The sequence below is a fragment of the Protopterus annectens genome, chromosome 13.part0, assembly GCF_019279795.1.
Source record: "Protopterus annectens isolate FY-2018-M chromosome 13.part0, PAN1.0, whole genome shotgun sequence".
Taxonomy (NCBI): Eukaryota; Metazoa; Chordata; order Ceratodontiformes; family Protopteridae; genus Protopterus; species Protopterus annectens.
In genome coordinates this window covers 829,225,508-829,241,133 of record NC_056747.1, presented here as the reverse complement: position 1 = coordinate 829,241,133, position 15,626 = coordinate 829,225,508, and the positions used below count along the sequence as shown (strand labels likewise).

General features: G+C 40.1%; 1 protein-coding gene across 1 annotated transcript in view; it reads left to right on the top strand.

Annotated features, from left to right (window-relative positions):
- Window positions 1-15,626, top strand: part of LOC122787696 (BCAS3 microtubule associated cell migration factor) — a 4,651,713-nt gene that overhangs the window by 2,130,434 nt on the left and 2,505,653 nt on the right. The window contains exon 11 of the mRNA XM_044054546.1: window positions 2,536-2,619. Within this exon, the coding sequence (XP_043910481.1) occupies window positions 2,536-2,619 (84 nt within the window). The remainder of the gene's footprint in view (window positions 1-2,535; window positions 2,620-15,626) is intronic.

Below are 15,626 nucleotides of genomic sequence, written 5' to 3'. Positions count from 1 at the left end.
TTTTATAACTGTGAATGGCAAAAGATTTGTCACACAAATGAGCAAATCACCCATTGCGGCTGCAAAACTTTAGAATGAAAATTACATGACTGTAGCTAGAATACTGAGCATCAGATAGTGTGAACAAAAATTGTCTGCCTCTGATTGCTTGGGTGGCCAAGTAAGTGTGAACAGTTGGTTGTATCCTTGAGTTTGTAAGGATAAGTCAGTTCCATACCACAGAGGGATGAATTCCTGACTTTTACTCCATTAGCAGCCTTTTTCTGCAATACCTGATGGTAGCTGAGAGAGTAGTAACAATGTAATACCTGTTTGCCTCTTTTGTGGGGGGAATATGATGCTTGCCTTAGGTTGCAGACTCTGGTGGTGAGATTGGGACCATCCACAGGGACAGCATCTTGAATGAGTGGTGAATGGGCAAGGAGGTGAGAGAATTATTTCATAGGCAGGGGCATCTTCCTTGTGGCACCATTGCCCGCCCACTCATGCCATATATTTCAGCATTTCATGGGAGCTTGGGGCTTGATGCAAAAATTTCGAGTTGAGCTAGCGGAATGATGGCCACTCACAGTTCCTGCTTCTCTTCCAGTGTGGTGGGGGTTAACTCTTCCTCTCAACTTATGGTTCTTCCTTTGAGAAGGGATTTTTACATTTAAGTAGGACTGGAGGGAGTCACCAAATCATCACTTAAGGACCAGATGAATGAAGCTATTATGCATAGCCAGGTCAGAAACCTAGAGTCAGTCACAAACTTTATAAAAAAGTGGAACAAAAGAAAAATGTGTAAGAACAGTATCACAAGTAGAAAAAAGGGGTAGTGATTCTGTTCATTAGCTTAGTTTTAAGGTCCTACTCAGAACACTGGTGTTGGGAGGGGTTGACTATGACCTTGATGAAACTTATTAATTCAAAATTACATTTCAGGACAACCTGACTTGAAAGACCCCTGCTCTTTCTTCAAAATGATAAATGCTGGTATGGATGTTTTGAGACCCCCCCCCAACCTTTGTTCTGTATAAACAAATTCTAAGAAAGAACACACCACATCAGGGAAAGGGAGAAGATGAGGGGCTCTGTCAGGTCTGGTTTTACTGAAATGTTATTTTGAGCTAACAGGATTTGCCAAAGCATATTACACACTATGAGGCCATATTTCTGCAATGCATTTCTGTTATGTACAGGTAAAATTACGCTCAGAAAAGAGCAACAGCGCTCAATCTTCATTCTGCAAATGAGTACATTACCATAACATATATGCTTTAGCAAAGATATGGTGGGGCATCACTAGAAAACTTTGTTATGCAAGGGCACACACACATAACAGTGTAAGGCAGTCTTTTTTTTTTTGTGAAGGGCTAAAACAGCATGACAATATGGAAGAGATGCTGAGAGAATGATTTGTGGAAGTATTTTTCTTGGAAAGGCTATTGAATGCATGTAACAATCTCCTTGTAGAACTAATGCTATCATGAGGAAGTTCAGGAAGGGACAGGTCAGGTAGAAAAGATAAGCATAGGTAGCAGTTGGATTTTGCAGTAAAGAAAGGGTACTAAATGCATAGAGCAACAGCCTTGTAGAACTAATCGTGTTATGTGAAGGGGTTCAGGATTGGACATGTCAGGCCATACCTCTAACTTGCCAGAATTTACAGAATGCCCAAGTTTGTCTCACATTTTTGGTCTGTTTCTTGTAAATTGCGTTTTTTCTGGCAAATCATTGAGTATTGCAGTCATTAAATAACAGATATTTGAGTTTCAAACGTAATATCCTTTGGAAAAACAGTGCTAATTCAAAACCTGTTATTCCAACAGCTTTCTAAGTTTATAAGAATAGTGTTTAAAATATATCCCTGGTTTTTGCCATTTGTCCTGCAGTAAATTTTAGCTTTGTTCTGAATTCTTGAGCTAAGAAGTTGAGACGTATGACTCAGACAGCAAAGATAAGCATAGGTTGCAAGTGGATTTTGCAGTAGAGAGAGCAACCACTGGAAGAGTTGTGTGATTCTCATCTGCAATCATTTTTTGTATGTAGTGTTTAATTGCAAAATTTCTTGTTAATGCAGTTTTAAAAGTAGAAAACAGAAAATGAGCAATAGTTCTGAGTGGTATGACTGCTTTTCTTAAAAGTTCTGTTATGACAATGTTTGCTGACTAAGAAGCAGTGTTACTTTAAAACAGATGCAGCAGCTGACATAGAGGATACAGAAGTAACGACACATTTTAATTTTCTTCAAATACTTGTATTTATGATGACAGTGCTGTTGCCAGAACCACTGCTGCCACCACCAACAGCATCAAGTATTTCATATTTCATAGATTCCTAATGACTTCTGGTCTTGTAATTACAAACCAAAATTGAGTGCATGATAGTCTGGGCGGCACCCAGAAACAGAAGGCGTTTTATACTGTCTCATCAGATTTACAAAACAAGAACTTGTTTGAATGCTATATTTGATGAACAGTGACACTGCTTATTGGCTGTTTGGAACACGGATTTCAAACAAATGTAACCAGTCTTTCTCTTTTTTTCTCCCAGCTAATCCGGTGCCATCAGTCTCGTGGTGGGGCTTGTGGAGACAATGCCCAGTCATATACTGCATCTGTCATTAGTGCAGCAAAAGTGAGTAAAGTAGTATCTGCTGGAATAAACCTCTCTACTAATGTCGTTGATACATCCTCATATAGACCCAGCTGACAACCTAGTAGTAGTTGTTTCCCATTTGGCAGCCAGGATAGTGAGACTGGCTGACAACTTGCATATCGAAAAGGAGTACTGTATGCCAGAACTCTGAGAATATTTTTTCTTGGGTTGCTTGTAATGTGTAATTCTGTAGCTGCGTGCTTGGCAGATGATTTTCTGCATAGTTTTACAATATGTATCACAAATCCATTTGTTTTCACAGAGTTAATTCTTTTTCTTTTTTTCAGTTTTTGGTTAAACTCAAGATATAATGGGAAGTTAAAGCTTTAGTTGTACTGCTACTCCCATATCACAAAACAATGTATTTGCTTTACATATATTAGTCCTCACTTAAGCAGTTCCTTCAGTTAATACTTGTGTCTGAGCTGCATCTGTTAACAACTGGGAAGTCAAGACTATTTGGTCAACCATATCAGTTTATTGCCAGCATTGCAGTTTGACAATCTTGCACCAATCCACTGCCACTGCTAACCTAACCATACAGTTTTTATATCTTTGTTTTTTGTTTGGGGGTAGTGCGTACAAAGCACATCAGATTGCCAACTAGGCTAGTTCCTTTATATGTGTTCATAACTCCCATTCATATTCCTCCAATCTGTCTGATCTGATGGGTCCATAAGCAGCTTCATGCATCCGAGCCTGCTCAAGCCCTTAAATTTTTGTCTTCCCATAAAGCTATTTCAGATCTCATGTATCTCTGTAGCACTTACATGCTGATGTCACAACTTGCAAGCTAAGTGATCCTCTTTGGACTGTTTTTTTTCCCTTTATTCTTCAGCCAAACTGCAGTAATTTGACAGTGTTAATTCAAAGAAGTTTTGTAGTCTTGAAGGAAAGTTTTCGATAGGGCTCCCACCACCTTTTTTGTTTTGTCTTTTTGACATCTTGTGGCCCTTTAACTTAATAGTTATTCTTAGAGATTTAGATAGTGTTAATTATTGGTTTAGGTGTGTATTGCATTTTTAAATACTTAAAGTATCATCTTTAAATAGTGTTAGCTACTGCTTGCTTGTGTTGTATTTTAATGTTGAAATGGAGTTCGAAGTTTATACTTTTGGCTCTTGTTGGTGTATATGAGTCTGGGAATGTTTTCTGTTTTTTTAGAAGCAGACAAGGGCAAATAGAAAAGGTTTAGGAAGTGCCAACAGTTTTGTCGCAAAATTCTCCACAAGACACCAGTGAGTTGTGTGTGGTGTGTTTGGGATGGAACATCTTTCTGTTAAAATATTCCATTTCCTCCTCTTGTCCTTGTTGCCACCTGATCTGAAGCAGACAAGCCCAGGAAGGCCCCAGAAAAAAGAAAACACAGTGAAAAGCAAAATGTCAGGGAAGGAGAACCCTGTGAAGGGCTAAGGATTTGGAGCTGTCTTCAACTTCAAATGTGCCTAGAACTAAGTTAGTGTCTGCTTTGATGCTGATACATTCTCCAATGTTGTTTTTTTTTTGTGTTGGAGCAGATTGTCATTCCAGTCAAATCTCCTAAGAGATAGTTGAGTAGGACGACTTTGGAGAAGTAGCTGTCTCACATATCCTTCCTGTTTCCATCTGTCTTTCAGGTCCAAGAGGTGTACTTCAGAAGCTGATTTAGATTGTATGATGTGGACATTTTTAAAGACTTGGATACAGATGAACATCCTTTCAACCCCCATCATCTTGAGGGTGAATAGTAATGGTCTTGTAACTCTGATATTAGCCGATTCCCTGCTACAAACTTAGGCACTGTGGTTTTTGAGCCAGCTCTACCCCTGAAGTCTTAATTCCCTCAGTAATGACTGGCTTTTCTGTCTTGTTTCCAGTGGTGTTAGAGCCAACATATACTATCCCCGAGACTGTCGGAGCTGAGTTTTATCTCAGTGCTATGTCTTTTATGGCATCTTTTGAGTTGTCACCCACACCTCCCTTGTCAGTGTTAGAGACATCCAGCCTTAGAGATGTCAGTGCCACTCCCCTCCTCGAGGTCTTCCACTTTCTCAGTTTTGGCAATTCCCTTCTGGGAGGGTGGACCTAGCCACTGAGGCAGGCGCATCAGATCTGACCAAGAGGGGGTGCAGCCTTTCAGATCTTGGGGAAGATAATTGCTTCTTGAGGGAGAATGGATGCAGAGGCTTCTCATTGTCGGCCCCATCCCTTGACTCCGTCTCTTGTTTGTCTCAGACCCAACATGCATCCATGGGTCAGAGCAGAGGAACTGGAGTCAAAAGTACTGCTCAATTGCAGTATATACCATCTGAGAATCTGGATCCTATCCCACTCATGTTCCAGGAAAGACAGAATGCAAGAAGAGGCACATGACTCCCCTTCAGAGTTGGTCACATTGGAGACAGGCTCAGAAGATCAAGAGAGTTCCCACCAGTCACCTCTGGAAGGTGCCACTTTTGGCAAGATTCTAGAATTAGAGGCAGTTGGGGATCTTGAATCCACCCTCTAAAGATGCTGTTCTTTTTGAGACCTGTGGCTAACTCCTTGTAGAATTCACTTCTCCCAGCCCCTTGCCTGATAAGACAGCGGCCTCTGGATGTACAACCCCACCAAAAAAAAAAGTGGCCAAAAAAGAAATTCTCTGTTGGAGTAAAAAAAAAAAAAAAATCCAATTAGGTCTCACCAGATCAGACAGGGTCAGGATTCTGTTCAAGATACCTTTTTGGTTCCAAAGAAAAACAAGGACTTCAGTTTTTCATGTCTAGATGACTGTCTCTTTCCTCCAGGATCAATTTAGGAAGACGCTTTGACCTACCACTAACTATAGCAGTAGTAACCATGGATGCTTCCTCCTTTGGGTGGAAGGAAATTACAGGGGAGGATGTTTCAAAGGTTATTGATTTCTCATTAGGCCAACCTTTCCATCATCTTGGAGATGTGACAGTCCTCCTTGCATTGCAAGAACTACAGAACAACATGACATTGGTACAACAAGACAGTGGTTTGATGCATCAACAAGTAGGGAGGAACCAGATTGTACTCTCTGTGCTTGGAAACTGTGAAAGTTTGGCAAAGGGTGATTGATTTGCTTTGCATGACTTTCTTATAGTAAAGCATGTTCCTGGGAAGGTTAGTTGCCTTGCTGACAGGCTCAGTATGTCAATCCTGATGCGTTAATGCAGCAACTTACTTCTTTGCCATGATCCCTCCTGGAGGAACAGTCCATGAGAGATGCTGTAGTCAAGCAAAGGCCTAAAGCTGCTTTATGCATATCTTTCCTTGCCCCTGATACCCAGGGTTCTACACAAGGTGATCAGATGTAAAGCCACCATAATCCTTACTGCTCCACATTTGGCTCCTTTGTGTAAGCATCAGGGATGCCTTCCCCTGATCTAAGATCCTCACCAAGATCTGCTGTTTCATCTTTTGGGGAGGTTTCACCCTGGTCTTCACAACTTCAGACTAACCACTTGATTTTTACAGTGATGGTCAGTGAACTGTCCTTGTCCAGTGATGTATTTAGGATCTTATTTGCATCCCAGAAGGAATCTACTCTTAAACTTTGACATGGCAAGTGGGAATCACTGTGTAATTTAGGCTGTACCACAATACATTGACCTTCCTGCTGTTTCTGTTCCACATATTTTACAATACCTGACAAATACATTTAACTCCCATTCCAGGTTTTCTGCTCTTAAGGTGCAGTTAGTGGCTATATCAGATTTTCAGACTGATTATGAAGTGAGCTCTTTGGCTTCCCACAAGCTCTGTAAATACTTTCTTAAAGAAGTTTTTTTTCCTTCATCCTACAGTCAGAGAGCTAGCACCTCCATGGAATCTCACCATTGTGCTGGAAGCTTTAACTAAACCACCCTTTGAACCAGCATACGTTTTTCTGGAAAACTTTATTCTTGGTGTCTATTCCTTCTGTAAAAATAATTTTGGAGTTGCGGGCTCTGTCCTCTGCATTTCTCTAATAGTTTTCTACAAGGACAGAGTGTCTCTGCATACTAATCCCCATTTGTCTCCAATGTGGCTTCAGATGCAAATATAAATCTGCCTAGCCATTTACCAGCTTTCTTTCCAAACGGTTGTAATAAAGGTGAATACACTTTACATAAATTGGATGTACACAGACAACTGAGGCTATGCCTGCAAAGATCCAACCCTTTAGGAAGGAATCACAACTTCTTGTTACATCTGCAAGTTGATAAGCTTGGTTTAAAAGTGTCCAAAGTCACCCTTTCGACTTCATTTTGTGATTGTATATCATATCACCTCATGGTTTCCCCCTTCCCATGAAATCCCAAAGTCCATTCCACAAGGTTTCCACTGCCTTCTTTAGATATTCTTCCTTTAATGAGATTTGTGCAGCTGGGATTCTTATGAAGGACATGGCCATTGAGAGGTATTAGTTCATTTTTTAACAGGGTAGGTGGTCTGGTCCAAAATCCCTTTTCAGCTGTGACCTGAACCACGTGGGCAAATACAAAGTAATACAACAGATAAGTGAGTACAGAACAATCAGATAGGTATATTGCAACAGGGTCAATTTATGAAGATCAAGCAAAGTAATACAGAAGCAAGTAGTTGCAGAAAAATGCGAAAAGCATATTCAAATAGGTTCAAATTACACAACAGACGTGCAGAACATATAGTTCTAAGTAGTATGTTGTTGAATCAAAGAGAAACTTCCAACATAGTGAGAAGTCTAGCTGCTAAAACTTGTCTTAGCTAAAAATTAAGATAGCTAGGATATGAGTAAAACTCGGGTAGAAAATTGTGAGCATGAAGCATGCAAGAATGTGGAATAAGAAATGTAACCAAAAAAGAAATTCCTGCACGGTGAGCAGCTGCACGGCCCTCAAATCAACTGTATAAAGAAGAAAAAAGTGGAGCCAGCAAACGTTGATCCAATAAGATCCAAATTTATTATAGGTTAACAAACCTACACATTTATGTTACAGACCGGTTTCGGTAGAAAAACACAACCTTCCTCAGTGTATTTAAACAAAGCATAAATGTGATAAGCTTATATAGAGGCATCTAATTCCCTATTGGTGGGTCATAAATTCTCACTGAGACCAGGTGGGAATAATCCCCCAAGTTTAATTACCCATTTTTTCTCTTTGTTGTTGAGAATTTGGTGCCATCCTATTTTGTTGGTCCTGTTTCCTGATATGATGTCAATAATAATAAAAGTAAATTTGGCAGAATTGTGTACCAAAAGATGTTTGTACAGTGCACTGCTGGTTTTCTTGTTACGAATGTTACTGGTATGCTCTGATATTCTAATTCTAAATGGTCGTGAAGTTTGTCCTATGTAGAAAGCGCCACAATGACAACTGGCCATGTAAATAATCCAGTCACTACTGCAGTTTGCGAAAAAATTGATGTCATATACCTGTGAACAATTCGTACTAGAAAACTGTTTGGATTTATTGATTTTATCGCAGTGGGTACAGTGTCCACATGGAAAACCGCCTATTAAAGGTTCCCCAGAAAGTGTAGTTTGTTTAAATTGCATATTTGTGATCTTGTTGCCGTGTTTGAAATGATTGAAAAAGCCACCTAGATTTTTCCCTTTCCTGTATGAAAATTGACACTGGTTTGGAATAAAATTGGAGATATCTGGATCATATTGCAAAATATTCCAATGTCTGTTAATGCTTGCAGTCAATTGATTGGTATTGCGAGCATATGTGGTAATAAATCTAAGTGTGGTACAATCCTTAGAAATCCGTTCTTTGTATTGTAAAAAATCACCTCTGTTTGAACAATTTGTCATATTGCTTGCATTGATCACATGACCCATACCATAGCCTCTTGATCTGAATCGTTCTGTGAGGTCCTGCCTGTGATGTTGGAAAGTGGAATCTGTAGAGCAAATACGTTTAATACGAATGAACTGTGACTTGGGAATATTGTGTATTACATGGGGTGGATGAAAACTAGAACCGTGTAGAATTGTGTTAAATTCAGGATGTTTCCTGAATACCTCTGTGGAAAGTGTGTTATCAATCTGTTTGGTAATGGAAACATCCAAAAAGGTGATTTTGTTATAATCATAGTGGACTGTAAATTCCATGCCTCATTTGTTGTGATTTAAATATGAAACAAAATCCCTCAAACCTGGTATGTCCCCTCCCCAAACCATCCAGCAGTCATCCAGGTAACGTCGCCAAATATCAATGTTTTCTAAGAAGATGTTATTGTGGCAATCACATATGAAATGGTGTTCTACAAAAGCCATGAAAAGATCTGCATATATTGGGGCAAAGGATGCTCCCATGGCTGTACCCTTTACTTGCCAATAACATTTGTCTTGGTAATAGAAAACATTGCTGGTTAACACAAATTTGGCTAGTTCTACCAAAAAGGAGTTGAATAAAGGTTGATATAACCCAGCTTTCTCCAGCCAAAAAGACAAGGCCTCCAACCCGGACTTGTGAGGGATGTTGGTATATAATGAACACATCAAGAGTGCACATAAGCCAATCCTCCTCCAACTGACTGTCTGATATAATGTTGAGAAACATAGTGGTATCATGTATACGTGACCTTACCAAACTCAATAAAGGTTTGAGATGTAAAGTCAGAAACAAGGAAAGATGTTCTGTGATGTACCCTTTCCCTGAGACAATTGGTCTCCCTGGAGGATTGACCAAATTCTTGTGTGTCTTGGGTAAAAAAATATATGTATTGTGTAGCAGGATCATGTACAATGAGTTGTTGTGCAGTTTCATTTGTAATAATGGATTCATCCCTGGCCCAGAGGACAAAATCTTCAATCTGCTTCATGAACCTAAACGTGGGATTCATAATCATAGGCAAATAATATTTTTGGTCAGAAAGTTGTCTCATAGCCTCCTTATCATAATCCAACCAATTTAAAATTACCACAGCACCCCCTTTGTCAGCAGAAATTATTACAATATCTTCATTATTTTGTAACTCAGTAATAGCCTGTTTTTCTGCTAAAGAAATGTTGTTGGATTTAAATCGAACATCTTGCCCAGAGAAATGAAGATCTTTGAGAATATTTCTCTGAAATTGAAGAACCAGAGGGTGCATGGGTGGATTAAATGTGGATTTATGATAAATAAATTTATCACTTCGTGAAAAACTAGAATCACCAAAAAACAATTTAAGGTTCAATAGTCTACAAAACGAAAAGACATCTTGAGCCATGTTATCTTCAGAACTGATGAAACCAGGTACAAATGATAACCCTTTATTCAGGACAGACAATTGTATAGGTGAAGGGTACATAATCAGATAAATTCAGAACATTATTATCAAAGGACAGATTTATTTCTGCATTACCATTTGTAATAAGCCCTGAATGTCGGTGATGCCTTCTATGTTTCCTTCCACCCTATGCTGCTTTGGCCTAAAGGGACAGTACCTGTATTCCTTTTGGGGGCCGGTGATCCTATGAATAAGAAATGTGACTAAACAAGATACAAGCAAAAGCCAGTTATAAGTAAAGGTTATGAAAATATCAAGTTATTTTATGCATTTTAATTTATAGTGGTAATCATCAATAAAAAGTGATTGTAAAATTGCATAAGTATTGCTGGTTGTTTGAGGGGGAAGAACTCAGAAGTGACTTAGTGAAACTTTTTTCCCCGCACTTTGTTCATTTTTAAACCATTTTGCATTCACATACATTGTGACCTTTTGTGCAGTAAGAGAAGGATGAGTAAGTACAAGATATGCTGTCCAGTTCCCAGACGTATCTGAGAAGTGGAACTGCATGCAGTCATTCATCTTCTAATTTTGTGATTTGAAATGGAAATTATTGTATGTACTTCTGAATGCAGGCATTTGACCCATAGACAAGGAATGCTACTTCAACGATTCATTCATTTGTTGTGATTTGTCATTATGTACATGATTCTGCATTCACTTTTTCAAAATTTTTTTTATTACTGCCAAGGACCTTCTGGCCATCTTGCCAGTCATCATGGGCCTGTCCCACAGGGTAGCAGTCTTAGCTTGGCTATCACATAAGCAGCTGTCTGAAGACTTTGTATAGACCCTAACCTTCACCTTCATACTAAAGCGAATGTCTCACAGGTGGGCCTACAGATGGGTGCATTATGAGGATATCACTCTCTTTCTGTGAAGGATGTAGCCCCTCATCCTTAGACGATAACTTGTTTTTGGTCACTGGTGTCTACTGGGGATTCATTAACAGGAGACTTGATCCCAAGACGTACCCTTCCATCTACCAAACCTGGGGTGAGGTAAGTAAGCAATGCCACTTCCATTCCATTCCCTCCCCCACCTTGCTGCTTAAGGGACCTGTGTCTCAATGAACCTGGGATGACTGGATCACAGTTTGGGCTTCTCTCTGCAGTAAAACCAGTAGAAATGCAACAGTTGCTGCACATATTAATCCTGCTAACAGTGCATTTTCCTTTCTGCACCCACTCCCCTTGCTGAATCTAATTCTGAAATGCATGATTTGCTTGTGTAAATCCCATTCTTCAGGACACTTGTGTCTTCCCAGTCTGCTAATTCCAGTACTGTCCATTTTCTCGTTAAGAAACATTTGTGGATGCCTAGTGTCAGTGACCTGTTCCTGAAATGAGCACAAAAAGAAAAATCTAGCAAAGCTAGACTTTCCACTGTGTGATACGTTAAACCTCTTGTATCAGAGTCAACACGGGATATATGCAAATTACCCTTTAACGATATTAGGTGCTAAAGCTAAATGGCAATTCTGAATGTCCATGACTTTTTCTGTTACTTTTAAGTCTATTTATGGACAATTTCAGGCCAATAAAGCCAATCTCTCTAGCTGTGGTCATGCATGTTTATGCCTTCTTATGGAATCATCAGCACAGCATAAGAGGAATGTTTGACTTTTGGAAACACAGGGTTGTCGTACCCAACTGATTTCCATAAACATTAGGGTATCTACAAAATATCCCAACTAACAAACTAAAACAGTGAGTAAAAAGGTCACACACGAAAACCAACTGGTTAAAAAACACAAAAAGGAAAATCTAGAAAAGCTAGACTTTTCCACTGTGTGATACCTTAAACCTCTTGTATCAGAGGCAACATGGGGTATATGCAATTTGCATATCCACAGCTAGAAGGTTCGGCTTTATTGGCCTGAAATTGTCCATAAATAGACTTAAAAGAAAAAGTCATGGACGTTCAGAACTGCCATTTAGTTGAAACACCTGATATCCTTAAAGGGTGAATATATCCCGTGTTGCCTCTGATACACGAGGTTTATGGTATCACACAGTGGAAAGTCTAGGTTTGCTAGATTTTCCTTTTTGTGTTTTTTAACCAGGTGGTTTTCCTTTGTGACCTTTTTACTCATTGTTTTAGTTTGTTAGGATATTTTGTAGACACCGTAATGTTTATGGATATCAGTTGGGTACGACAATCCTGTGTTTCCAAAAGTCAAACATTCCTCTTATGCTGTGCTGATGATGCCATAAGAAGGCAGAAACATGCATGTCCACAGCTAAAGGGTTTGGCTTTATTAGCCTGAAATTGTTCATAAATAGACTTGAAAGTAAAAGAAAAAGTCATGGATATTCAGAAGTGGCATTTAGCTGAAACACCTGATATCCTTAGAGTAATTTGGATATATCCCATGTTGCCTCTGATAAAGAGGTTTAAGGGATCACACAGTGGACAGACTAGCTTTGCTAGATTTTTCTTTTTCTTTTTTTTAACCAGTTGGTTTTCCTGTGTGACCTTTTTACTTATTGTTTGTCTGTTCCTGAAATGAGGAAAACTGTCCTTTCAGAGAAATCTCAGCTGAGATTTAAATGCAGTGTCCTACCCAGCCCACTTTCTCCATATTTCCTACTGTTTATCCAGACATCTTCATGTAAATGAGAGTAGTACGTTTTAATAAAAACATGTAAGCTAGGACAGTTATAGTGAATCCTTTTGAATCAGATCCATGGAAAATAATGCTTCATCAGAAACCTAAATGCAACAAACCCTTTGCATCCAAGATATTTGCAACCCAAATTGGTTTCTTTTCTCTAATGCTGCAACCTTTAAGATGTTTATTTGTATTAGTGGGGTTCCATGCCCCACTCATACCCACAGGAAATAAATTTGCTGTACATTTTTACTCTGAAAGCAGACATCTGTTATAGAATTGATTTTTATGGTAAAATAATTATTGTGTGTGTTTACAGATGCATGTTTAACTGAACTGACTTATGCCATTTTTAATTTCTCCAAGTCTTTTGGGTTTCTAATACCGTGACGGGAATGGACCCCATTCCTATGTCAAGGTACGAGTTACGTTCATATTAGTATTTTCACTCTGATGTCAGCCAAAAATGCTATTTGCAGCACCCGCACTGTGCCCAGTAATGACGACTCCTTTAATTCCTATGGTGTTACATGAATTGGTAACATATCTAAATACAATTGTAAATTCTTTTTTATAACACCCGTTGCTCTACTACTATTGGAACTGCCTGGGTATCTTTCTTCCACATGGCTCTCATTTCTGCCTGCAGGTCAAGGTATTTTATGACTTTATGTCTCTCTTGTACGCAAGTCACTCTAGTCACTAGGTGTGGCGGTTTCAATGATCAGTGCTACTTTTGTCTTTTATTGGATCACTATATCCGGTTTTCTAGCATCTCTCTTTTGAGCTGTTGATATTGGGTGATTCCATGTGATATAAACTTCATCAACCGTGTGATATAAACTTCATCAACCGTGTGATATAAACTTCATCAACCGTGTGATATAAACTTCATCAACCGTGTGATATAAACTTCATCAGCCGTGTGATATAAGCACACTGATGTCCCTTTATGTTCACGTATATTTAAATGACCCTGGTGGGAACTGATGTCCCTTTATGTTCGCTTATAATTAAATGACTGTGGTGGGAATCCAGTGATGATCCAGAAATAAAGAAGTGAACATTTTTATATTTTTTTCTAATACTGAAAACTTCCAATGCAAGCTGCTCCCATTGTTCATACGTAGGTACTAGGCTATCTGCCCGAGGGCATTTATAAGCCTAGCCAGAGTGTGTCAGCTTTCGCCGCCCCATTGATTAATTAACTGAGCCTCTGTCAAGAAGAGCCAATGAAGTGATCCCAAGGGTGTATTTTCTGTTACCCATCCACTCATCAAGGTTTCTCTTGAAGAGTGTTAGTGAGGGGCTCTGCCTAATGTAGTTAGGAATTTTGTTCCAAAGCATGGGGAGTCTCTGTGACAGGAATCTATCCCTCCACCATGTTCTATTTATTGTTGTGGCGAGGTTTAGCTCACTAGAGCGAGTGGCTCGCAGTGACTTGGATTTCTTTAGGTGTGGAGCATGTCCATCAATTCTGAGTTGGACATGGCTTTGTAAATCAGGCAGAGATCACCTCTGAATAAGTGATATGCCACTGAGTACAGCCGGAGCTTTTCCAGTCATGCTGCATAGGACATATGTTTGAGGCCAGTAATCCTCTTGGTGAGGTACTTTCGTGGTCTTTCAGCTGTTGGTAGTGTCTTGTGAGGTACATCCCAAATGGGGCATTGTACTCTGATGGGTCTGATGAGTGACAGGTAGAGGGGCACTATAACCTCTCTATTTCTGGATGCAAACCCTTTAGTAATTAGATGGGCTACATAGAAGGATTTCCTAACTACTTTGGCAATATGATTGTCAAAGGAGAGATTACTATCTACCTGGGTCCCCAGATCTCTTATTACCTCCTCTGTATTAAGGAGGCTGACACCTATGTGGTAATTCATGGGTGTTTTCTTTTTCCCAAACGGGATGACTATGCATTTTTTGGCATTTAGTTTGTGACCATGACTTTGACACCAGGTGCCCGTCTCAGTAAGGCCCTTTTGGAGAATGTCCGTGTCAGCCGGAGAGTCAGTTATGGCTCCCAGTTTGCAGTCATCGGTGAACTTGGTTAGCCATAGTCCTCCTGTGTTTGCCTGTACTTCTGAGAAGTATATGCCGAACAGTAGGGGTCCCAGGACCGAGCCTTGTGGGACACCACTTGTGACTGGTTTAGAGTCTGACCTGGAGCCTGCTATTTTTACCGTGTGAGTTCTGTCTGTAAGCCAGTTGGCAACCCATCTCGTGACGTAGGGGTTTATGTTCAGGCTGGTGAGTTTTTCTATAATTCCCGAGTGGGGAATGGTGTCAAAAGCCTTGGTGAGGTGAAGGTAGGCTGTGTGAACCACCTTCCCCTCATCTATGGCCTTGGTGAATGTCTCGAAGAAGTCAACCAGGTTTAGTAGGCATGATCTGCCCTTAACAAAGACGAACTGGGTCGGGTTAAGTGTTTGGAGGTTCCCAATGTCTTTGTTAATGAGTTCCATGATGATGCGCTCCATAGCCTTGCAGATCAGGCTAGTCAGGCTTATGGGGCGATAGTTACCAGGTTCAGTTGTGGCCCCTGCTTTGTGGAGCGGAATAACTGTTGCTGTGCGCCATTCTATGGGCACATAGCCTGTGGGGAGAGGCTGAGGTTGAACAGTGTGTTTAGGTGGGGGGTTAGCTAGTTCTGTAGTTCGGGCAAGATGCAGCCTGGGACACCATCTGGCCCCATTGACGCTGTGCTTTTGGCTTTTGAAAGGACTGTTTTCACCTGTGTCTGTGATTTCCGGGGCACTGCACTTTTCCGGTATTGTTGTGGGCCCTTTTGGGGGGTGAAGTTTGCACTGAATCTATCTGCCAGGATATTGGCAATATCAGTAGGTTCAGTATATTTTGTGCTATTTTCCACTAGCTCAGAGCATATCTGCGAGTTGCCACTTAGATTCTTGACATAGCTAAAGAAGGCTTTGTGGTTATCTTTCAAATCCTTGGCTATTTTTCTTTCAAAGTTAGCCTTGGATGATTTTATGAGGGACCTCAGTTTCTTACTGATACTGATCAGGGATGTCTTTCCTTCTTGGGATTTGCTTTTTTTTCTGAACTAGTTTCCTCCTCCTATTGTATAGCATGTTTATGGCAGGGGTCCACCACACTGGTTTCCTTCTCCTAGGAG